Source organism: Onychomys torridus, chromosome 20 (genome assembly GCF_903995425.1).
Source record: "Onychomys torridus chromosome 20, mOncTor1.1, whole genome shotgun sequence".
Classification (NCBI taxonomy): domain Eukaryota; kingdom Metazoa; phylum Chordata; class Mammalia; order Rodentia; family Cricetidae; genus Onychomys; species Onychomys torridus.
This window is the reverse complement of record NC_050462.1, coordinates 7,388,971-7,414,689: the sequence shown is the minus strand read 5'-3', so window position 1 is coordinate 7,414,689 and position 25,719 is coordinate 7,388,971. Positions and strand designations below refer to the sequence as shown.

General features: G+C 46.1%; 1 protein-coding gene across 1 annotated transcript in view; it reads left to right on the top strand.

The window, feature by feature from the left end:
- The window catches only part of Stab2 (stabilin 2), a 170,214-nt gene that overhangs the window by 66,120 nt on the left and 78,375 nt on the right, over positions 1 to 25,719 (top strand). Inside the window, exons 22-31 of the mRNA XM_036170220.1 lie at positions 548 to 659; positions 3,786 to 3,966; positions 7,747 to 7,843; positions 10,827 to 10,985; positions 15,368 to 15,463; positions 16,536 to 16,631; positions 18,800 to 18,847; positions 20,083 to 20,219; positions 20,639 to 20,753; positions 22,755 to 22,832. Of these exons, the coding sequence (XP_036026113.1) occupies positions 548 to 659; positions 3,786 to 3,966; positions 7,747 to 7,843; positions 10,827 to 10,985; positions 15,368 to 15,463; positions 16,536 to 16,631; positions 18,800 to 18,847; positions 20,083 to 20,219; positions 20,639 to 20,753; positions 22,755 to 22,832 (1,119 nt within the window). The remainder of the gene's footprint in view (positions 1 to 547; positions 660 to 3,785; positions 3,967 to 7,746; positions 7,844 to 10,826; positions 10,986 to 15,367; positions 15,464 to 16,535; positions 16,632 to 18,799; positions 18,848 to 20,082; positions 20,220 to 20,638; positions 20,754 to 22,754; positions 22,833 to 25,719) is intronic.

The following is a 25,719-nucleotide window of genomic DNA, read 5'->3' as shown; positions in this document are numbered from 1 at the left end:
TTGATGAACCAGTGTGTTCATCTGGAAGCAAGGGTGACTGAGCAGCCACTGGAAAAGCCCATCCCAGCACTAGCAGTGACTGGCAAAAGCTGCGTCCACCATGGAGTTGCTTGCCCATCAATCAGAAAGCCCCACTGAAGAGTCTCCAGCCCCAGACAGTGTTCACTGCTCACAGAAGCTCCGTAAGGCTCCCTGTGGTCAAAACTCTTTAGGCTTGTGTTTTGTGAGTTTCCTGAGGCTCCTAAATTTAGTTAACCTTCCCAGTGCTGAGCCTCACTCCATGCAGAATGTTTCCATTCGGAAGAAACAGCTACATAATACACCCTTGCACCTTGTCCTTTAAGGTTCTAAATCCTAGGTCAGGATCCCCAAGCCCAGTACTCTTTTTACATCCTATGTGATACCAAGATGACTCCACCTCCCACAAGGAGTCGAGAGTCACTTCCAGTGGGACTGAGCCTGAGTTCAAGCCATGAAGCAAAAGCATCTGCTTCTCCTTGGCTGTCACATGTGTCCTAATGGCCCACGGGGCTGCCTCTGCTCTCAGTGCATAGATGGCCTCAGCGGCAACGGGACCTGCATTTGTGAGGATGGCTTCCAAGGTTCCAAGTGTCAGTTCTGCTCTGACCCCAACCGATACGGACCTCGGTGTAACAGAAGTAAGTGGGCCTTCTAGAGAGCCCTCCCATAGGCTCTCTCTCATACTAAGCATGCTGATGATGTAGTCTGGTGTCTTGTGGATTTTGCTTGTGGTTGTCATCATCACAGCATGGCTTTATTAAGTGCTGATTCTCAAGTGATAGCATGTGGAGACAGCCAGGCACAAGGTGCTGAGTTTCTGGTTCTCTCTGGGATGAGTCTGAGAAAATACACCTTTAACAGCTCTCTTGGGGGGAGTGGGTGGTGCTGGCAGTGCTGACCCAGCCACCACACTTTAGAAATCACTGTCTAAGTCCATGAAGACATAAATAGTCCATTTTGAGAAATTCTCCCTTTCAATAATCCTTGCCCATCAGTTCCTCCACTGAAGAACTGTGGCTTTGGCTGAGTGCACCCTCGAGTTGCATGTAAAATAAGGACAATGGCACTAGAAAGTACTTTTTAAATTCATTACAACTTACGTGTGGACAGCTTTCCTTAGGACACGCTTAGGACACGCTTAGCACATAGCACATGCCAAAACCATGCTAGCTACGATTGTGACCTCTTGCTGTTTTCACTGATGTTCTAAGAGCGGTAAGCACACCTCAGTGGCACACGTATCAAAAAGCCTGTAGAACGTATAGAAAGTTCCACAGTAGGCGTATGCAAATTTGGTCCTACACACTCAGAAAATGTGTTGTTCTTTCAAATGACATCGTATGTACGTTTAACTATATACATTTTCAGATGTCTGTTCCTAAGCTAAAGTTAGAACATAACAATGTGGAATGAATAGGCAAGAGCTTCCTGTGGAGTCAGAGAGGCCAGAAGTTAAATTCTCGTTTCTAGTTCAGTGGCTGTGTGACCTGAGAAAGTGTTACAGTATCTCCATCTAGAAAATGACGATAATGCAGTAGAGCTGTCTTCTGGGCATCCGTGGGGATTGGTGCCAACCCTCCTCACTGCCCCTGAATTCTGCAGCTGCTCTAGTCCTCTGTATGAAAAGGCATAGTGTTTGCCTGGATCCTATTCACATCTTCACACACAAATCCCCTCTAGGTGAGTTATCATACAAATGTTCTATAAACACTACACGAACAGTTGCCATGCTATTTAATGACAAGAAAAAGGTATGTATGTGTTTACAATAGACATAGGGGTTTTTAAATAGTTTTGATCTGTGGGCCACAGATACAAAATCCCATAATACATCACAACTTGTTCACAATATCAAGCCAGATCATAACTGGGGGCTTTCAGCACAGAGATTACATCTACTAGATAATCAATAAACAAAGTCCCATCTATCACTACCCCCACTAACCCGACACATCTAGTGTAAACACACCTCCTTCACTAACAGAGTATTTGACTTCGAACCCAGAACACAGCGGGGGAGGGGGTCAGGGCTCTTCAGTCCTAGTCGATTGTTCTTTTCACCAAGTAAGATTTCTAAGACAAAAATAGGAATTTATTGCAAAACCCGACAACCTCAGCATTCGTCGGGTCTCCGACAGAATGGTGCAGGCTCAGATCGTGAGGTGGCTGCCAGCTTTGCCCTTCATCCTGGGTCTGTGGTCACTGGAGTCCTACTCCTTGAGAGCAGTCATCCTGGCTGTTTAGAATGGTATAACAGTTGGTTTTTGTTTTAAATCCAGGTATGATTTTCCAGAGTTTCCTTTGTTCACTCTTTTCTGGATGTTGGTTCCTGTCTCCTTCATCCCAGTGGGGTCAAGGCCCAGAGCCCTTCATTTGGGGTGCTATTCAAACCCCAATCCTTTCAGCCTTCCTTTGAGAGCCTCCATGTCCCTCCCTCCTCTTTACCCCTACCCCCATGCATAGGTGCCTGAGACTGATGAGGTCACATTGCATTGTGTGTGTGTGTGTGTGTGCATATGTGTTTATGTGTGTGTGTGCACATATGTGTGTGTGCATATGCATGTTTATGTGGGTACATGTGCATGGAATGTACATATATGTGTGGAGGCCAGAGGTCACCCTTGGGTGTCTTTCCTTAGGGACCTACCACCATGTTTTCTGAGATAGGGTCTCTCATCAGCCAGTGATCTCAGGGACCCACCTTTCTCTGCCTCCCCAGCACTGGAATTACAAGCACGTATCACCATGTCTGGGTTCTGAGGGTCCTCAAGCCTGTGCAGCAAGCACTTTTCTTTTTCTGTTGTTTTGTTTTGTTTTGTTTTGTTTTGTTTTGTTTTGTTTTGTTTTGTTTTGTTTGAGACAGGGTTTCTCTGTAGCTTTGGAACCTGTCCTGGAACTCGCTTTGTAGACCAGGCTGGCCTCGAACTCACAGAGATCCACTGCCTCTGCCTCCCGAGTACTGGGATTACAGGCGTGTGCCACCACCGCCCAGCCGCAAGCTCTTTTCTGATTGAACTAAGCCCCCACTTTGAAAACTTCAAATATCAATACTGAAAAGCCAGGTAGGTAGCTGAAGTTTAAGAGGACGACAGACCTGTGGAAGTGCTGGTTAATATCATACCCCACTATGCGCACAGTCGTGATAGACATGGACTTGGACAGCACAGGGTCAGGTCCCTGCATGGGAACTTGGGGGCAAATCCGGTGGTGGTCTGCTTGCTGGGCCTCTGCCTATGTATCTGGAAAGTAGAATGTGCTTACTCTGTGGGACTGAGGGTGACTAGGGAGGTGGTGAAAAGCCAGTCCAGGGCCTTGAATGAAGTCAGGTCCCAGATACTGGCCACTAATTATCACTGGTTTGCTGTGAATGAAAGTAGAGAACGAATACACGATCCTATCAGGAGTTCTACAAATAGAAGAAATCTGTTTATTCTAGAATGTTTCCAAAACGTGAGCAACTTCTCAGCTAACATCTCCAACCACAAAGTTCCTTGGCTTCTTTGAACACATCACAAACCACCTCCTTCTCCACATCCACACACAGATACATAGAGGACACACTGGGAACCCATACATCCTCCTCCTGATGGGATAGTCAGCTCTCCGAGGCTGCTGCTGGCACCCTGAGAAATGCTGGTGACCCTGAGTTCAACCAGCTCTGATGGACAGCAGTGGGTTGGGAAGGGCACAGTCCCCATCCTCCGTGGTTCCGTGCTCCAGTGGAAATCTCCAAGCCCTAAACACCCTCTTCCCTTCTCTTACAGCCTGTCTGTGTGTGCATGGAGCATGTGATCACCGCGTGGACAGTGACGGCGCCTGCCTCCCAGGAACGTGTAGAGAGGGCACAACCGGGAGGTTCTGTGACAAGCAGCCTGCAGCCTGTGGGCCCTATGTGCAGCTCTGTCACATCCATGCCACCTGTGAATACAGCAACAGGACAGCCAGGTAGGTGTGTGACCCCAAGGCTACTGTGCCACCTGTGGGTGGAGTCAGCCCATACACCTAACACTTTATAAAGTAAGGCATGTTCTGCCTAGCTGACAGTATGGCTCGTGGGGAAGCTAAGACTGAGCCAAAAGCAAATCTTAGTTTTCCTTGCTTTGAAGGGCACCAGCTGTGTGACCTTCAGCAAGTTAGTTTACCTCTCTAAGCTTCACTTTCCTCGTTAATAGTGATGAACCCTGCCTCATAGAACAATGACGGAGATTAGAAGAACCCACTATAAAAACATGGTGTCCCAGGCTGGATCGACCCTTATTGTGAGCAAGAAAACAATGAAGACCACGGGTGTGCATATTACAATTCCAGCAGGCAGGGTGCTAAAGCAAGAGGATTGCTGCATGTTCTAGGCCAGCCTGAGCTACAGCAAGACCTTGTCTTAAAAATCCAGAAGGGGTGAGGGGTAAAGAGACAACGGCTCAGCAGACAAAAGCAATGGCTGTTACAGCACCCATGCCTGCAGCTACAGCTCCAGGGAAGCCAACACCCTCTTTTGGTTTCTAAGAGTGCATGCATGGTGTGTGTGTGCGCGTGTGTGTGCGTGTGTGTGCGCGCGCGCGTGTGTGTGTGTGTGTGTGTGTGTGTGTGTGTGTGTGTGTGTGTGTACACAAATATCATATCTTTAAAAAAAAATCAAAAAGGAAACAAGGAAGGAAAGGAGGGAAGGGAGGAAGAGTTGGTTACCTGTCTTGCCACTGTGACAAAATACCCTGACAAGGTCCATTTTTAGACAGAGTTTATTTTGACGCACAAACAGATTCAAAGTCCGGTCCACTGTGGCAGGGACACCATGGTGGCAGAAGCTTGAGGCACTTGATCACCTGGCATCTGCAGTCAGGAAACAGAAAGATTAACACCTGTGCTCAGTTTGTTTCTCTTTATTCAGCCTGGACCCTAGGCCATGAAATGATGCTGCCCATGCTCAGAGTAGGACTTCCCATCTCAGTTGACCCAAGATGACCCTCACAGGTGTGCCCAGAGACTATCCTAATCTAGATGACCCTCACAGGTATGCTCAGATTCTAACCTAATCTAGATGACCTTCACAGGTATTCCCAGAGACTATCCTAATCTAGATGACCCTCACAGGTGTGCCCAGAGACTATCCTAATCTAGATGACCCTCACAGGTGTGCCCAGAGACTATCCTAATCTAGATGACCCTCATAGGTGTGCCCAGAGACTATCCTACTCTAGATGACCCTCACAGGTGTGCCCAGAGACTATCCTAATCTAGATGACCCTCATAGGTGTACCCAGAGACTATCCTAATCTAAATGACCCTCATAGGTGTGCCCAGAGACTATCCTAATCTAGATGACCCTCACAGGTATTCCCAGAGACTATCCTAATCTAGATGACCCTCACAGGTATTCCCAGAGACTATCCTAATCTAGATGACCCTCACAGGTGTGCCCAGAGACTATCCTAATCTAGATGACCCTCATAGGTGTGCCCAGAGACTATCCTAATCTAAATGACCCTCATAGGTGTGCCCAGAGACTATCCTAATCTAGATGACCCTCATAGGTGTGCCCAGAGACTATCCTAATCTACATGACCCTCACAGGTGTGCCCAGAGACTATCCTAATCTACATGACCCTCACAGGTGTGCCCAGAGACTAACCTAATCTAGATGACCCTCACAGGTGTGCCCAGAGACTAACCTAATCTACATGACCCTCACAGGTGTGCCCAGAGACTAACCTAATCTACATGACCCTCACAGGTGTACCCAGAGACTAACCTAATCTAGATGACCCTCACAGGTGTACCCAGAGACTAACCTAATCTAGATGACCCTCACAGGTGTGCCCAGAGACTAACCTAATCTAGATGACCCTCACAGGTGTGCCTAAGGGACTATCCTAATCTAGATGACCCTCACAGGTGTGCCCAGAGACTAACCTAATCTAGATGACCCTCACAGGTGTGCCTAAGGGACTAACCTAATCTAGATGACCCTCACAGGTGTGCCTAAGGGACTAACCTAATCTAGATGACCCTCACAGGTGTGCCTAGGGACTAACCTAATCTAGATGACCCTCACAGGTGTGCCTAAGGGACTAACCTAATCTACATGACCCTCACAGGTGTGCCCAGAGACTAACCTAATCTAGATGACCCTCACAGGTGTGCCCAGAGATTATCCTAATCTAGATGACCCTCACAGGTGTGCCTAGGGACTAACCTAATCTAGATGACCCTCACAGGTGTGCCTAAGGGACTAACCTAATCTAGATGACCCTCACAGGTGTGCCTAAGGGACTAACCTAATCTAGATGACCCTCACAGGTGTGCCTAGGGACTAACCTAATCTAGATGACCCTCACAGGTGTGCCTAGGGACTAACCTAATCTAGATGACCCTCACAGGTGTGCCTAAGGGACTAACCTAATCTAGATGACCCTCACAGGTGTGCCCAGAGACTAACCTAATCTAGATGACCCTCACTGGCATTCCTAGAGGCTAATCTCATAGGTGAGTCTATGTCTGATCAAACTGTCAATCAATGTTAACCATTACAGAATGAAGCAATGAATTGTTGATGCTTTGAAAGGTTCTTAACTTCCAAACAGTGTTAATAGCAGCTTCCCTGTAGCGGGCATTTGGTGTGAAGTTGGATGTGGGAGGACTTGCCATTCATATCCTTAACTATATAAAAGCTTCTGTAGCTTTAAGGGGTAGCAAACACCCCAGAATGCTTGCTCCCCTCTGGTTCGAAGGCAGTAACCACTCAAATACCCTGGAGGAAGCAGAGGATGTCTGGAATGCCAGCCTTGTTCTAGCAAGTTTTCTTAATTTGTATTTGAACTTACTTTCTTGTCTGGGGTGTTGGGGACTGTCACCCTGAAGAGAGCAGGCTGTGTGAGGGCAGAGACTGTGCCTTTCCTGTAGTTACATGATGTGTTTGCCTAAGGAACTTTGAACCACATCAGTGCCAGTGTGTATACCAAAATCACCTAGGAGTAAAATAGCGCCCCCCACAGTGGGCTGTCTACATGTTCTACATGATCTCAGCAGCTCAGAGACTGTGTTGGAACAAATCAAACTCTCTCTTTGTGTGGACACCAGATAAATCTACTTCCTCTAGGAAATTTGATCCTGGATAAGTAGTCTATAGTGTTTTAAGCACGTGTTGCTGGAGTTTCAGGGGTCATGGAAGTTTGATGGAAGCCATGTGGTATCCCAGTATCTATCACAGGGCATTTAATAGATATTGATCGAACCAATGAATGAACGAACAATGAATGAACAAGCAAATGGCCCACATTGAACGTCAAAAGTACGATGGGAGAATATTTGGGAAGGAATGTGTGAAAGGAGAGTGAGACCAGAAACTGTCATCTCACAGGAGGTACACTTGAGTGTAAGTGTGTGTGTGTGTGTGTGTGTGTGTGTGTGTGTGTGTGTGTGTGTATGAGAGAGAGAGAGAGAGAGAGAGAGAGAGAGAGAGAGAGAGAGAGAGAGATTGTCTGTCTTTGGGGGTTATGTGAAGGACCAGAGAAGAGAAGAGGGGTCTCACCTGATTGACTTGTTCAATTATTTCCCACCCAGCCCTGACTACAGACCCCCAAATCATCCACCCATGCTTGCACCCAGGCTCCCTGCACAGAGCTGACCACTGTGCCCAGGCACTTCTGGCTCCTCCCTAGCTGGCTACACGTACCTGCCTGGCCAGTGCTGGGCATCTTGGGCTGATTGTGTGCATTCTCCTCTTCACAGCTGTGTCTGCAATGAGGGCTATGACGGGAACGGGATTCTCTGTTCTAAGAAGGACCCTTGCATGGGATCAACCTCCACAGGAGGCTGTAGTCAAAACGTGAGTGTTGTTGCTCAAAGCCAAGTGCCCTGGGCTTTGTTCATCTTATTTGGTTTACTTTTTCCTTATAAGTAACACAGCAAGAACCCACCAAAGAAAGCCACTCCATGGAGCTAACGGCAGTTTATTAAGGGAAACAAATAACTTCCCATGCTGCCTTGGATAGTGGAGGACAAGGACAGCTGCAAAAGCTTGTTGGGTTTTATGTGGGTATGTGATGGGGCAGCAGCTCGGGCTGGGAGGGCCAGGCGGTTAGCAGGGTGCTCGTTCAGACACTTGCAGTCGGGAGCGTTCAACTACCTTGAGGGCTTCTGAGAAATGTTTTAGGTTTCTGTTTCCTGGCAAACACAGCCCAGGTGGGACCAGAGCCATCACCCTACATGCTATGAACACTGCCTTTTGGGAGTCCGCTTTATGACCTAACACTTTTTATAGAAATCCTGAGGTAGAGACATCCCCAAGAAGCAGGTCCTGGTCGCATTTCATATGCACAAAGCACGTAGGTTTGAACTTCAAATTCCACTTTGTATTAGAGTGTTTGAAACAGCATATAAAGTACTGGGTTTTGTTAGGGCTTTTCATAGATCCTTCGGCCTGTATTACTTCCCCCGAAACTCCTCCCATCTCCCTGCCCTCCTATGTTGGTCCTCTTCCTACCCCACAACCCCCTTTGGCTTTCCTGTCTCAGAGACTCCATTAGCCTCTTCCTGCACTCTTGCCACAATAGAGATAATGTGTGCAAGCAGGAGGATGGCCTACAGTCCAGGAAGCAGAAGGTGGAAGGGAGGAGAAGGATATGGTATTAGGGAACTGAAGATATCAAATAGATTACAAATGTATATGAAAGTCAGAATGAAACCCATTAGTTTATACAATAAATAAATACTAAAAAACCTGGGGGCTGGATCTCATGGCCTCCTTCCTAGTTTAAAGACTAAGACACACACACACACACACACACACACACACACACACACACACACACACGAATTATAATCTCAGATCCAAGTATATAAGAGAAAGCATGTGGCATTTGTCTCTCCAAACTTTGAATCTAAAGAAGACTATCTGGTGGGTGCCCTCCATGACTCTCCCTAAATTCAGAGATTCTGGGGCTTTGGGAAGATGGGTGTTGAGAATAATAACAACAACGATGAGGAGGAGGAGGAGAAGGAGGAGGATGTCATCCTTCACAGCTAAGAAGGACTCTAGCATATCTGCTCCCCTGCACCAGCCCAGTGAGGTAGACACTGTTATCCCTGTCCTCCTAAGGAGAAACCCAGACTTGGGAATTAAGAAACTTGCCTACAAGCTGGGCAGTGGTGGCGCATGTCTGTAATCCCAGCACTCGGGAGGCAGAGGCAGGCGGATCTCTGAGTTCGAGGCCAACCTGGTCTACAAAGCTAGTCCAGGACAGGCTCCAAAGCTACAGCGAAACCCTGTCTCGAAAAACCAGAGAGAGAGAGAGAGAAAGGAGAGGAGAGGAGAGGAGAGGAGAGGAGAGGAGAGGAGAGGAGAGGAGAGGAGAGGAGAGGAGAGGAGAGGAGAGAGGGAGGGAGGGAGGGAGGGAGGGAGGGAGGGAGGAAGGAAGGAAGGAAGGAAGGAAGGAAGGAAGGAAGGAAGGAAGGAACTTGCCTACATTCGCTGTTGTTAGTGTAGCTGGGGCTGCCACTGCTTGCACTAATATCTTTCAAATATGCTACCATTACCTGACCTTATCACTTCCATCCATTACCCACTTGAACAGGTGGTCTCCCTGCTTCCTCCTGCACTGCCCAGGGCACATGCAGCCAGAGTGGTTTGAAGCAAATCCTATCATTTCTCTGAGGCTTAACCCCCTTCACTTAACCCCTGGGCCTGGGGATGAAATCTAGACATAATTGCAGGCCCTGACCACCAGCTTTCCCTTTGGCTGAGCCCCACCCACTTCAGAGCACCCCACCTCAATGACCTCTGACCTGTCCTCTTTTCCCATGAGCCTTCAGCCTCCTATGGTCTCCCTACATAGTGCTACTTAGTTCTTGTTGCTGTAACAAAATACTTGAAGGCAATTCAGGCAGGAAATGCTAGTTTTGGCTCTCAGTTCAAGAGCATAGTCTTTGGTGAGTAAGTTATGGCGCCCAAAATACCAGGGAACTGGTCGCATTCATTCAGTTAAAAGACAGGGAGGCCTGCCTGTGCTCAGCTCATTCACCCTTTTATTCTGTCCAGGATTTCAGCCCATGACACGGTACCACCCACACTCGGGCTGGGTCTTCTCATCTCAACCTAATCTAGAAACTCCCTTGCAGACATGCCCTGAGGTTTGTTTCCTATATGAATCTAGATGCTGTCAAGTTGACAATATTGCCCATCACACCTCCAGATCAAGAGTAGTGGTATCTAGGATCTTGGACCCTAACATCATGGAGCCCTAGATTCATGCTTCTCTCTGTAGCTGGGTGATATTGGTGACCTGTTTCCCCATCTGTAAATTAGAGATAATCACAGTGCTAGCCTCCAGAGCAGCAGTTCTCAGCCTGTGGGTCACAACCCCTTTGGAGTCAAATGACCTTTTCATGGGAGTCACATATCAGATCTCCTGCATATAAGATATTTACATTACAATTCACAACAGTAGCAAAATTACAGTTAAGAAATAGCAAGGAAAATAGTGTTATGGTTGGGGATCACCACAATATGAGGCAAAGGGTTGCAGCATGAGGAAGGTTGAGAATCACTCTGTGAGAGGCTCCTTTGCTTCAGTCAGTCAATAAAGCAGTCTTAGCTGAACCACTAACACAGTGCAGTGAGGAGTATAGCCCTCAGCTGACCAGCTCCAAGCAACTTTGCTCTCAAAATCACCCAGTTGCTTTATTATGTTTATGTGAATAAGCATTTCAATCATTCCCATTGCATTCCATGCAAATACATGCCTCTAGAACAGTCTTCAGATCCTTTCTGACACAGTCCTCCAAAGGTCTTGCTTTTCTTCCTCCTACAGGCAGAATGCATCCAAACTGGCACAGGGCCACACGTCTGTGTGTGCCAGCAGGGCTGGACAGGGGATGGAAGGGACTGTGTGGAGATCAACAACTGCCTGCTGCCTGGCGCAGGCGGCTGCCATGACAATGCCACCTGTTTATACGTAGGCCCTGGGCAGGTAGGTGACTTGGGGAAGAAAGGAAAGAGGAAACAGGGTTCCTGGTGGGACTTTTTTTTTTTTTTTTTTTTTTTGTCACAACCACAGAGGTACTTTGGTCCAAAGTTACTATGGCTTTTCCCCTCTTTTGTGCTCGGGAGGATGGGTTGGTTTCATCATGAGTCTGTGACATAGGTGTCATAGTGATGCAGCCATACGGAAGAGGAACTGAGGCCTGAGGGGTTAGTGATTTTGCTCTGTGGCACAGAAAATCAATCACGCTATGACTCACACTGAGTCAGAACTCGGAGATGCCTCAGTCCACCCCCATGGGCCACATGCATGTATCTACAACACTCTGTAGCTTGTTACCCAACTTTAGGTGGCTTCATTTCATGAAAAGAGGCAGAGGTAACTGCCTGGGAGTTAGAGAGTAACAGAGGAGAGGATACTAACTACATTAAGATTGTGGGAATAGAAATGGTAGGTCCACACTTCCCATCCACTCCACCTGCCCCCTTTTCTCCCCCAAAATAATTTAGGCATGTTCCATAAGATCAAGGGAACATAAGACCAGAGGAAGAACCAGGATATATGCTTCCTCTCTCTCTCTCTCTCTCTCTCTCTCTCTCTCTCTCTCTCTCTCTCTCTCCCTCTCCTCTCACTCCTATCTGTCTCTCTGTCTCTGCCTCTCTCTGTCTCTGTCTCTCTGTCTCTCTCTCTCTCTCACACACACACTTTTGAGTAATGACATAATTTCTCACATTTGTATTCTGAAGCTGGACTTTGCTAAACCTCCAGGTTCTTTTGTTGAGCAATGTGTGTTTCCCATGAGGTTGGGTACCATGTAAGGCCCAACTTTGCTTCCTATGATGGCTCCAGGCCTTCCCTCATGAGCCTTCTGCCTTAAAGGACACATTTCCTTTCAGGGGTTAGGCACTGGGGCAACACAGTGCTTGAGTGGTGCTTGGTGAGATCTTGAGGTCAGATCGTGCCCCCTCATTTGCTATAGGACAGAATTCACCCAACAAATGGAAGTCTGGCCTAGATAAGGCACCAGAGAAGGAGGTCTCTAGGGGCCTCAAATGCTGTTCTTTCTCCTCCCTCTTCTCAGCTCCAGGAACAGGGGCAGAGTGTCTCCCCTGCGGAAGCAGTTCAAGGCTAACACTTGTGAGGTGATAAATGGGTGGCTGGCCCTTAGACAGACAGAAGTACTGGGACTCCTTAGAATCTCATCACTACCAAACAAAGGGGTCTTCTTAGAGGTCTTTCTAGTGAGACCTCCTGAGGTGGCTAAAAGGAGGTGAGGGTGATCAGGAGAAAAGGTGAAAGGGAATGGGAATGTGCAGCCAAGGACATGCGGGATGCCACCCAGCCTGCTTGTCTCTCCTGAAATTACGTTGTTTAAGTACCAGCCCAGGCAGCTTCTAGGTCCCTCCTGGTCACTGTCTGTTCATGTAGTGCTGAGGGCTCACTGTGCTGATGTCTCGGTAACTTAGACCATGTCTTAGTCACTGTTCTATTGCTAAGAAGAGAGACCATAACTAAGGCAACTTAGAAAGTAAAACATTTAATTGAAAGGCTGTTTACAGTTTCAGAGGGTTAGCCCATGACTATCATGGCGCTGGAGCAGTAGCTGAGAGTTTATATTTTATCTGCAAGTTGGAAGCACAAAGAGAGAGAGAGAGAGAGAGAGACTGGGCCCAGACTGGGCTCTTGAAATTCCAAGGCCCACCCCCAGTGACACACCTCTTCCAACAAAGCCACACCTCCTCCAATAAGGCCATATCTCCTAATACTTCCCAAAACGGTTCCATCAACTAGGAACCAAGCACTCAGATATAAGAGCCTATGGGGACCAATCTCATTCAGACCACCACAGACCACAATGGGTGCTTCTCAGGCAGTGACGACTGGGGTGGGGAAAGTGTAAGGATATATTTGCATCATGATCTTTTGGTTGTAACAGAAAATCCAATTACCTGTGCATTCCTGGTGAGAATGAAAAATGGCATGGCCAGGGAAAACAGAATAGCAGCTCTACAGAAAACTGAAGATGGGACTACCATATGACCCAGAAATTCAACTGACCCAAAAGAATTAAAAGCAGGGGCTCCAAGGGATATTAGTATAACCATGATGCTAAGAGCATGATCAAAACTAGTAGAACTAGAAGCAACATGTAATGCCTCAGTCAGCCTTAAGAAGGCGTCTCTGACCCATGCTACCGCCTAGATGAACTTGAAGACCTACTAAGTCAGTAGTAGTCCTGGAGGACAATGATTCCTCTTTTATGAAATCTCTAGCAGAGTCAAATTCATAAAGACAGAGAGTAGAAACGCAGGGCCCTGGTGTCAGGGGTGGAGTTAGTCATGACAGGAGGTTTCAGTTTGTGGAGATGAGTAAGGTTCGGAGCCAGGTCAGTGCTGGTTGAAGAGCAGCAGTGGGAGTGTGGTTAACACCACTGAACTGTCCATTGAAAATGGTTACGAGGATAAGTTTTATCAGCTATGCTTTACCAAAAACCTCTAAAACCATGAAAGAGATGGGGAGTTCTAAAAGAAAAGGAGAAATTTGGACTTGCACAACTATAGACTGTATGCAGATGCCAGTGAAGGTGTGGTACAGTGCAAGGCTCAGAAGTCCACACAAAGGATGTCCATCTGGCCCCAGCTTCTGCCCAGTCTCCTAGGTAAGATGGCCTCCAGCAGCTTTAGCCTTCACTTGGTTGCAGTTGATTTAAAAGGTTTTAGACACACCAAATGGATACTAACTTTAATTTCTGTGAGTATTACTTTACAGAGACAAATATATGAAGAAGTAATAGGGTTGGGGACATGTAGATGTTGTCCCAATAGCAGATGGAGGAAATTCAACCTCTAGCTAATGAGCTTGGGTTCTACCATGCACAGGGTGTGCTTGAGTTTCTTGTAGGTATAAAATATTATACATGTATATATAAAATGTACACACTTGCCTTATAAAGCTCATATAGCAGGTATTATTGCTAAAGACAAAATTCATACAATGGAAGTTCTATTCACTTCTTCCCCCAAATGAAAGGTCTTGTGTCAACCCCCACTGGGGTGTATATATACTTCCAAAATCCATCCTAAACAGCCCTCCTCCAGTCAGACATGGTTCCTCACCTCTGTTCATGTCTCCTGACATTTCTCTTCAGTTTGAATGCCTTCCCCAGCTGGCATGTCATCCCACAAGGCCCAGCAGTGTCCCACTTCTGAAAGAGCATTCTTAGAGAACATCCTAAGCCCACACACTCCCTCTGAACAGTAGTCCATTCCCAGAAGCACCTCACCAGCCAGTGGCTCCACAAAGCTTGTGCCTCTTCTATTACAGTTTGTTAAGATCAGATCCTTCTGGTTATCTTTAATGGACTTCTGTCTTTCTTTAGATTCATTGGTGGTTCCATGATAATCCTGTTCTGTTTAACTCAATTAAAGAAATTCTTTTAAAACCACGTTTTAAATGTCAAGATATTTTATTTTCATGGAAAACAGCTGGGGAAATAAAATGGGAAATTAATTATGAGCTGATGTATTTTTTCCTTCTGGCATCTTCTGTGCCCGGGTTGTTAGTTTCCTTTACATTGTGGTAATCAACTGCAGCTTTCTGGGTTCACTGTCTGCCATGAACATGAAGTTGTTCTCATTTTACCATGACTGTCATCATCATATTTTATTGATTAGCTGCCGACACAAGGACCATGACTCCACCATGGAGCAAGTGAGGGCTGGATACAGCCTGCACCCTGCCTACTGCAGTAAGGGACTAAGCTAAACCCTCGAGCAGAAGGGGCACTTACTAGCTCCATGAAGCTGCATCAGCTGCAGAGCCGTGTGCTGTGGGTTGTCTATGCAGAAGTGATGCCTTGAACCCATCTACTCAATGGGGAAGCATTACCTGAGTTAAGCAGAGTGTCTTCAAGCTAGCAATAGCCTTGTACATGGATAAGCCATTGTTTTCTTAATCTTTCTCTCTAGATATAGGGTCAACTTTTGACTGGTGGTAGCCATTGAGTCTGAGCTCTCTTTATTGTGAAGTCAAGAATTTTCAAAGAAAGTAAGGGGTTGGAGATTTAGCTCAGTGGTAGAGCACTTGCCTAGCAAGTGCAAGGCCCTGGGTTCAATCCTCAGCTTCAAAAAAAAAAAAAAAAGAGAGAGAGAGAGAGAGAGAAAGAAAGGACAGTGATTGGGCAGCATAATGTTAATGTGTGGTGACCAAGTGCAGTTGACTGTGTACAGTGACTAGCAGTCTGGAATCTGGTCTCCACTCTTTGGGGGGATGAATGGCTATGGTTTCCAGAGTCTGCTGTCCGGTGTAATAGGGTGCAAGGCTTGAGAGTGCTTGCTTCAGTAATCCCTCCTGTCTTCTTGGAATTACAGAGTGAATGTGAGTGCAAAGAAGGATTTCGGGGAAACGGGATTGACTGTGAACCAGTCATTTCATGCTTGGAACAAGCAGGGAAATGTCACCCCTTGGTGAGTTACTTGATGTTTCCTTCAATACTAAACACACAAAAAAAAATTTCTGAGCAAGAACAAAAATCAGGCTGTGGAGCCGCTTTTTGTGGCCATCAGAAGATACCTGAGCAAACAACTTGAAGAAGGTTTGTTTGGCTCCTGGTTTCAAAAGTTTCAGTCCATGGTCACCTGGCTGCGTGGCCTCTGGGTGGTGTATGGTGTGACAGAGCATCGTGGGGAGGGGTGTGGAGTGATCGAAGTGCCTCACTTCAGGGTGGAGAGGAACAGACAGGAAGTAGTTGGAAACAAAACATGACCTCATGGGCGTGTCCCAGTGACCTAATGACTCCAACTAGGTCCAACCTTACAAGTTTTGACCATCTCCCAGTAGTGTCATGAAATTTTGAACCCATCAATGGAGTCATCCATTAACACAGTATTCCCTGGGGAGGGCACTTCATATCCAAACCCTCACAGCTCTGTCTTGTCTGTGGCTAGCCATGAACAAAAATCTCTCACCTCCAAAGGGCATCCCTAAGCAGAATTTGAGCAGCTAATGCAATCTCCAGTCTATTTCAAAGCTAGGAAGAAACAGTTTGGGTTACCAGATAAGATGCTAGGCAGCAGTTGAATTTGAATTCAAGAGAATAAGTTTTGGGGAAGGGTTCAGTGTCCCCAAAATATTGCACAAGATGAGTTTATACTAAAATATATTCATCATCTGTCTGAAAATCAAATATAACTCTCTTGGATTTTTCATTTGCTAACTCTGGCAGAGATGAAAAGAAAGAAGTTTGTTGTGACTAAAAGCAGCATCGGGAGCATCCTGCTGCAACACTGAAGGCTGTGGGTTGCTACTACACTCTTTCAGCCCTGAATTTGCAGGGCTCTGTTGCTGTCTTTCCTGTAGAAGTGGGGAATCAAACTAAGGGCAGTGAACACTCTAGGCAAGTGCTCTACCACACAATTCCCAGGTCTGAATTCAAAGTTCTTATCTTAGAGCCGACTGACTATCTCTCAGATGCGGATGAGTCAGGTCTAACATCTTAGTTAGGAAAGCAAGCCGTTTCCTCCATCTTGGTTTCCTCAGGCTACCTGTCAGTCTGCTGCTTCTGGTGTTTGGAGCTGCGTTTGTCAAAAGGGCTATGAAGGAGATGGCCTCTCGTGCTATGGAAATGTGCTCATGGTAAGTCCCTAGTGAGAACCTCAAGTGCAAAGTCAGAGAGCGCACACAACAGGAAAATGAATGTCTCAGCTAAGATAGCCTTAGACAGATAGCGCCATCTGCAGACCCTTTGTCCAGATTTTATAGGAAAACACTTGTTTTTTACAAAACCTCACGTTTGGTGGGTCACTCGTTATCACAGGCTGCTGCAGCTTCTGTTTGATACTTTCTGCACGCAGAGCAGACTTGCCAACTTTTACTTGCCAATCTGTCACACAAAACTTCCCAAGTGAGCAAATGCCCTCCCTCTGCTAGGCTGCATGGGATGACTGACTAAGCTCCCTTGGGTCCTGTGACTCCCATGGGTACCCAGAACATCCTGGGTTTATCCATGCTGAATGAGGTGGTGGTGGTGGGTGGGTGGGTGTGGGTGTGGATGTGCGTGCACGCGCATGCGCACGCGCGCAAATGCCCTCTGAGTACTGTGTACCAGGTGTCTTACTAGGTCCTTTATGCAGCAGCATCTCATTTAAACCTTGCAACAATTGTTTGGGATTAACGCTATTATGATGCCCATTCCACAGGTCTGCAAACTAAGGCACATAAGCACACTTACTTGTCTGAAATGTTGGTATCTGTCTATGTGTCAACAGTATAGAGTATTCTACCCATGCAGTATGGGTCACACCCAACTGTCACTACCTCTCCATCTCTCTCTTCCCCCAGCACTGGACTATAATCTCAAGGGGGAGGAGCTTATTCCTGTGTCACTCACATTTAAATACTTATGAAAATCCCAGTCTTTGGCACCAGATAAAAGAAAAATAAATAAAAGGGAAGGTATGGTGTGTTGTAGATAAATGGAAAAGAACAGCCGGAGGCAGACATGTGAGACAGAGAGCCAGGCCATGTGAGGAGAGAGGGAGTGAGCACAAGAGAGGAGCCGAGCCACAGGCCAAGAGGGGTGGCCTGGGCCAAGAGACTGCCAGGAGGTAGAAGGACCAAAAGGGCCAGTGTAGCCAGAATGGCTGGATTGTATAGGGAAGAGCTGCTGGGGAAGGGCAGCCCAGTCCTTGGGCTGGAGAGTTCAGGGGAGGGGTGGGTATGACAACAGAAGGACCCTGTAACAGGCAGGGTCTGAGGGATGCTGAGAGATCCTGGTGGCCAGCGACGCCTCTGACATGTTACTAGGCGCCTCAGTTAGCAGTTGGTCCTGGTTGGACACCCAACACTGACCTTTCCCTCCCATTTGTTTGTCTAACAGTCAGCTTCTTTTTCCTCTTCTTCTCTGAAACCTTCGCTCTAGAAATCCCCTAGAACCTAGAGCCTCCCAAACAAAAGCCACTCCAGTACCTGTCCCAGGCTGCTATGGCACCGCACCCCCCCTACACACACCCCTGCTATGTTTGGGGAGGCCCTACCCTTTGCCTCACTTAAACCAAGGAGCTGTCCCCAACCCAGCCCTGGTGCTTAGACTCCTCTGCTAGACATGTCCCCAAACCCTCCAGCAGTTCCAGTGCCACAAGTCCCTAACCTTCCTTGGAAACAAAGTCCACGGCCTCTGCCTGTCCCCTGCCGAGTCTCCACCCAGGCCCTCATTTTCTCCAAACAAGCTTTCTGCGCTGGCCAAAGCACAGTGCAAGTCCATGCCCCAGCCTTCGGCTCCACACTGGCTCTGACTGGGCGCTGTTTGCCGAGCTCTGCGAACCTTGGGGCCTAGATGGCTGTTTCTCACCAGCTAAATTCTGATGTGTAAGAGCTTACGTCGGAAAAGCTAGACTTACCTCAGTCTAACAGGCATGTCCAAACTATAGCCCATAGGCCTGTGCCCCCCAAGATAGCTATGATCCAAAATTGCAAATTTATAGAAAACATTATCAGATCGGTCTTTGCATTTTTTTTTCTTTGTAAGTATTCTTTGTTATATGGTTCCTAAGTGTGAACTTTGTAGATAACAACATTGTTTGACACAGCCACCTCTAACGGCAGCCGGTCAGGCCCCTGAGTGTGAAGGCCACCTGCAGCTCTTGCTCACGTGGCTGGGGTGCAGATTCACATCGGCCTGGGGAGGCTGGCTCTGCGAAGAGCCCAGATCAAGAGGGAGGGTGCAGGCTGGCCAGAGCCTCCCTGAGGTAATATTTCTGTGTTCTCTCCTTCCTCTCCTGCCCTCCTTCGAACAAATGAACAAGGGATTGCCCCTTCTCTCTGAAGCAGCTGGATTTTACCAGTGGATAAATGTAAGTCCCTGGATCTGAACTTGAGCACCAGCAACAGATCACTTTAGAGTACTGGAGTTTGTGCAGTAGAAAACTGGACGTGCATGGGGCGGAAGTGGGGTGAACAGCAGCTCCCCACCTTGCATACATTTTAGAATCATAGGGGCACCACACCCCTGCAAACTCTGATTTGATAAGTCAGGGGTTTGACTAGGACTTACAGCTAACATCTGAGGAACTTCATACATGCGTAGCTCCCTGCTCAACATACTGGGAGAGCTTACTCTTCCCACTAGCAGAGTATCAGAGTCCAGTCTCACCCTGCCCCCAATGTCTGGATCTCTGTCCTCTTTGACTGAATGCACCATGGTGTCTGACCTAGCCAGACATCATAACAGATTGTCTCTTTAAGTAAGTATGCACCAAAATAGGTCTTGCTTAGTCAGCACTCACTCAGAGAACAGTTCCCTGTATGTTCCAGAACATTCCAGGACCCACTTGTTTCTACAATGGAGGTTCTCTGTACAGCTCTCTTCCTATCGGCAAGGCAAGAGACTGCTCCCTCTCTGAGCATGCTGGCTTCCCTCTAGCCACACCATGCATAACACTTTCACCCCCACATGCAATGCCAACCCTGTAGCAGGTTGGACAAGGTACATTTCCTCCAACCTGCTTTAAATGTTGTAGTGTTAGATGTTTCACATCAGTTCCAAGGGGAGTATTCACTAGAAAATCAGCAAGTTCTATAAACCTGGATTTAGGGGTTTAGAGTTGGGTTTTATTTTTGGTTGATTTTTTAGTACAATTGTTGAACATAACAATAGACTTTCTGGGCATGAATGAAACATAGTTAAATTTGATCCAGGCCCTCATTCTCTGCAGTATCCTCACATTCTCACTCTAAAGACATCAAAGAATTCATAGTTCTTTGTGTGTCTGCACATACACACATAACACACATACACACACATCAAGACTACCTGGCTTTTCATTCAGACTTAGGATGACAAAGTATGACCTGATCTGGAAACTCTGTGTTGTTATAAAACCCCACACATTAAAAAATTTAGAAGACTGATTCTCAAAAGAGAAGGTAATTCATCAGCCAATAGCTGGGTGGACTGGGGAGGGAAAGCTAGTATCTTCCCAGCATTCCTAGAATTACAACACATGGAAAGCCATCATCTCTGACAGCATAAGTCAGCCCACTAGTCTCCAACACTACTCAGGTGACTTTCTTTCCTCCTGTGATTCAGAATGCTTCCCTGCAATCCATGCTGTCTACCACCTGGAACCTCACTGTCCTCGTGCCTTCCCAGCAAGCCATTGAGGACATGGACAAGAATGAGAAAACCTTCTGGTTGTCACGGAACAATATTCCAGCCCTGATAAAGTGGGTGTCATTTACCTTATTTTCCATGTTATGTGACTGGCATCAGTGTTAATGTTCCTTAGTTCAATGTAGAGAAGCCACATGATCCTTCACTGCCTAGGATGCCCCTAGCAACCCTCCCCTGGGCTAGGGGAAGTTATCTGTTAACAGCTGACTCTAAACCAAGCACTGTGCTTTTGCATATCATTTAGTTAACCCTCCCAACACCTCTAAGATGGGTGTTACAATTATTCCCACTTGACAGATGTGAAAAGCAAGGCACAGGGTGGTTAATGACTAATTCCAGCTAAGGCTGATCACTTTGGGAGAGAATGTGAAGTTTGAGTCTGGTAGTCTGGCCTCAGGGCTTATCCTCCTGTTCAGTGGTACTACCTGGTGCATGAATATTTGATTGTGGTCCTTATGATCTGGTGCTTTAGATATCACACACTACTAGGCACATATGGAGTGGCCGATCTGCAGATCCTGTCGTCCTCTGCCATGCTAGCAACATCCTTGCAAGGAAGCTTCCTTCACCTGGACAAGGCAGACGGGGTAAGAGCACTGTCGTCTGGCTGTCTGGAGCACAGTACCTTTACTCATGTTGTCCTTTCTGAATTTCTGTGATGGAAATTTCCAGATATGTACACAGAAAGAATAGAAGCCTGTGTGAACATTACCCAGTTGTAACACTGATCACACACATACACATTTTTAAAAAACAAACAAAACAGAAAAACAACTAGGCTATAGCAATATATTCATTAATTTTCTTGTCACTGTGGTCAAATATTTGACAAATGCAACTTAAGGGTTTATTTTGGTTCAAAACAGTGGTTTGAGAGGAAGTCACGATGGCAAGAGCTTAAGGCAGATGGCTGCACTGCCTACATCAGGAGAGGTGAATAGGAAGCTTGGCTAGCTGTCTACTTTTTATGCAGTCCAGACTCCAGCCTGTGGACTAATGTCCCTGATATTTAATGTAAGTCTTCCCACCTCAATTAACCCAATTTAAAAAGTCTCTTGTAGACATGCCCTGGGGCTTGTTCCACAGTGATTCCAGATCCCATCAAGTTGACAACCAGTATTAGCCATCACAAAAGGGAAAATCAGTTTATCTAACAGAGGGTCACTGGGTTTATCAACCACACTCCAGGGCAGGCCCTGTGCCCAGTAGTTGACCAATAAAAAAAAACAAACCCCACATTTCTTTGGGGGCAGTGCTTTTTGTTTTATTTTGGCATTTTTTATTTTCTTGCCTTTTTGTTTGCTTTAATTTTTGTTTTTGTGGTTTCTTTTTAAGAGACAAAGAATATAAAGTTAGGTCGGGAAGGAAGTGAGGAGAGTCTGGGAGGAGTTGGAGAAAAGGTAAAGCATGATAAAATATATTGTATGAAAAATTTTTAATAAAAGAGAAAAGACTAGCTATCAGCAGCAGTGATCCAAATGCAGACCATCAAGCTTCTCCTGACATGATCTAGAAAGGGTAAAGGACAGTCCAATGCCACGACTTTGATTCTGATGCAGTTAAGCAAGACTGGTGCCCCCTAACCTCCCAGTGGAATCATCACCAGTAACGGGATTGCAGCCATATAAGTTAGCTAGACTGCAAGCCTATAGTGAGTACCTATTCTGCACATGCATGTGTCATGAGTACTTACACTGCATATGCATGTAACTTGAGTACTTACTCTGCACATGCATGTATCTTGGTGCTAGAGCCAGGGCACTGGCCATGGAGGAGTGGAACTCCAGAGAAACTGTTGTTGGCACTCCTGGAGTCTGTCAAGAACTCACATGCCAATTCGATGGGGGAGTCTGGCTTCAAGGCTGTGAGTGGTTGAATGTTAAAGTCTTCCCCCGAGTTAAACAAAGTGAGGGTTCTAGCAAACAGTGGGGACTGCTGCAACCATAAATCATCAGCCATGGGCAGAAATGTCTTGAACTTCCCAGCTTCCCTTTCGGCCTGTGAGCATTAGGAAAAGAATCCACTGAGTTGAGTCTAAACATGAGGTTCATTGGCTGATGTAGAAAGCAGAAAACTCTAATACATACTTCCATAGATAGTTTATAAATTTTCCTTTGTAAATCTTTGGAAAGTCCAATGACATTCATGTTATATTCTGAATTGTTTAAATAAAAATATGAGATAAAGATTTGGGGTACAATTGGGCATGGTAGAACATGCCTTTAACACCAACCCTGGGGAAAGCAGAGAGAGGTAGGTGATCTCTTGTGAGTTCAAGGCCAGCCTGATCTGTATAACAAGTTCCAGGCCAGCCAGGGATACACAGTGAGACCTTGTCTCACAAAATAAATATTTTTTTTATAAAAGCTAATGGTGTGAAGACGTAACTAGTGAGAAAGAACACTGTGGAGTGTTGCACAGCTGTGTCTATCTGCTTAACAACACTACAGTGTATAAATCAAATAGGTGAGCCCAGTTTCCTGCTGTGGATCTGTAATCCCAGCTACTACAGAGGTCGAAAATTACCGCTGCTCAAAAGGCAGGAACCCCCAAGTACACTCACCTTCCCATTGCATTTGCACTTGCAGAATATCACAATTGAGGGGGCATCCATTGTGGACGGAGACAACGCGGCCACAAATGGAGTGATACACGTCATCAACAAGGTAAAGATGCCCCTACCCACGAGGTGGAGTTGCTTCCCACTCTGTGATGTTTTCCTACATAGTACGGTTTGGGGCAAATAGAAAAGTTAGGCTTAATATCAAATGACCCTTCGTTCTCTGGCTAGAACCTCATAGAGACTCCTTTCCTTCAGATGTGGCTATAACCCACACCACCTGTAATGGCACATGTACAGGCTCCTGTCACACATGGGCCTCACATACATAGTCTCTCTCGTATATGGAAACATCTTTGGAGGTGCAAGTCTAAAATAAAGAACAGGGGGAAAGCAATTGGTTATCACTACTGCACTACTGTATCCTAAAAAAAAACGGGGTACAGAAAAACCTGAGAAAAAATAGGAAAGCACAGAAAAACTACCATAAGATTGTCATTTTTCACCTAAGTCCCAATTCAATAGTCTTCATAGGTATGAAAAAGAAGACAAAACAGAAAATGGGGTTGTAAGCTAACCCATAATTTTCAGTTACTATATTAGGATATTCATTTTAAAAGAAATTTCAAGTATACTGGAAACTTTCAGAAGGTGGAGGGCTAAGGGAACAATTAATTGCATTTTAATTAAAATTGTTCTCAGTTTTTAAAAGCTACACCTCAAAAGAGAGGCGATTTGTGAGTCTCCACATTTATCAAAGTCCCTGCCCTCCTCCTGCATTATCTAGAAGCTTAAAAGACAACACTGTTCAGCAGGAGATTTAGCACTTATGGGAAATTATGACTCCATGTGATACCAAGTGACAAAACTGCTTATGAACAGTCGGGACTAGTCTTAGCTTTCTGGAGTACTAAAATACATTTATCAAAATAATTCATTAATTAAAAAAAGAAACATAACATTGGGCTGGGGTGATGGCTCAGTGGGTAAAGTGCTGTCATACAGGCCTTGAAGAGCTGAATTCCGATCCAGTATCTATGTAAGGGAGCAGAAAGAGAAAGTTCCTTAACCAGCCAGCCTGGCTAAAATAATGAACTCTAGGCTAAGTGAGCAAAACACACACACATTCACCTCTTCTCTCATGTATTTTTGATGGACAACTTCCTTAGTAAGATAGTACCTCAAAACACCTCTTACTCTGAGCTTATTACCATGGGATAGTAAGTCCCAAGCCTTCTATGGTCTTCCCACACAGCCCATGTCTACAGAGTAAATGCTAAAGTGATGTCTGAGTTTGAACTCTTGACTAGCTGTATAATCTTGTAGAAGTCATATAGCCTCTCTGAGCCCCTCATTCATCTTCCTTTGTGAAGATTAAATACACCCTCTACTTCAAGCCTTCTACTAAAGGACCCTCAGTAAATGCTGGTTTGATTCCCTCTTCCTTTGAAATCCCATGATTTTTCTGTATAGAATTTATTTGGCATAACCATCAATTGGCCTATACTGATGCCTGTTTCCTGAGACCATTTAGTGACTATATCCTGGGAGGCATGTGGGTGCATCTTTCTGTGTCCCTCATCAGAACAAGCATTTTGCCCTATTATGATAATTGGAATTTCTGAAGGTCCATTAGGTTCCAGGCACTGTGGGAAATGTCACACCCCCACCTGGTGTCCCTTGTGTTGTTTTTTTTCAACACTAAGATGGTGAGTGCTATATTGTCCTTACATCACAGATAAGACAACACTCCAAGTTAAGTAATTGGGTTAAGAAAGAACTGACATGAACGTGGAAAGTTTATGATTGTTCTCTTCTTTGCCCCTGGATTTTGCAGCTCCCTCAAAAACTCCTCTGTCACTTGGAATCCTGCCTGCTCAGTTAGCACCATATGTACAGTTGTACATTATGTACAGTTGTGGACTGTGAGCTGCATAAAGGTGCTTGGCCACAAGGGGAGTGGAACTGAAATCCAGCCCCAGTACCTTGCTTTGTACTCACTGGAGTTTAAAAACAAACAAACAAACAAACAAAAAAGGGGTAGCTTTTATGAAGTCTGCCTTCATAAATGTATTTTGTTGTGTGACATGAACATAAAGCCATCAAGGTCGAGCAGACCATCTCCTCACAGCTCTCAAATCTGTCATGCCTATCTAATCTGAAGTGCCCCACCCCACCCCACTTTGGTTCTGTTATGTTAGATTATTGGGGAAAGTGTAGAAACAGAGGTGGAAAGAAAGAGAAGCTAGGCCCAACCTTAGGTGGGGTTTTAGGGCTTCTGTTGCTGGGATGAAGCACCATGACCAAAAAGCATGTTGGGAGGAAAGGGTTTGTCTTGCACTTCCCTATCACTGTTCATCATCAAGGGAAGTCAGGACAGGAACCTGGAGCTGTGCAGAGGCCATGGAGGGGTGCTACTTACTATCTTGCTTCTCATGGCTTGCTCAGCTGCTTTCTTATAGAACCCAGGACCAGCAGCCCAGGGATGGCACCACCCACAATGGACTGTGCCCTCCCCATCAATCACTAATTAAGAAAATGCCTTACAGGCCTGCCTACAACCTGATCTTATGGAGTCATTTTCTTGAGGTTCCCTCCTTTCAAATGACCTTAGCTTGTCAAGTTGACATAAAAACTATCCAACACAGGTAGGACCATGTTTATTCATGTCAAGGGGCCATCGTGTCACCCATTTGTGTGGATGCCAAAAAAAAAAAAAAAAAACAAAACCCGCTACATAAGATGGGATACAGCCCCTTACATGGGCGGAAACTATTACACCATAGTCCCTTCTTTCTGGAGCTGCTTGGTCTGACCACAAGGGAAACTGGGAAGTATAATCTTTTAGCAGCAAACTATCATTTCTAACTCTAAAAGGATATAAAAATACACAGCAAGGCTGGGCGGTGGTGGTGCACGCCTTTAATCCCAGCACTTGGGAGGCAGAGGCAGGTAGACCTTTCTGAGTTCAAGGCCAGCCTGGTCTACAAGTG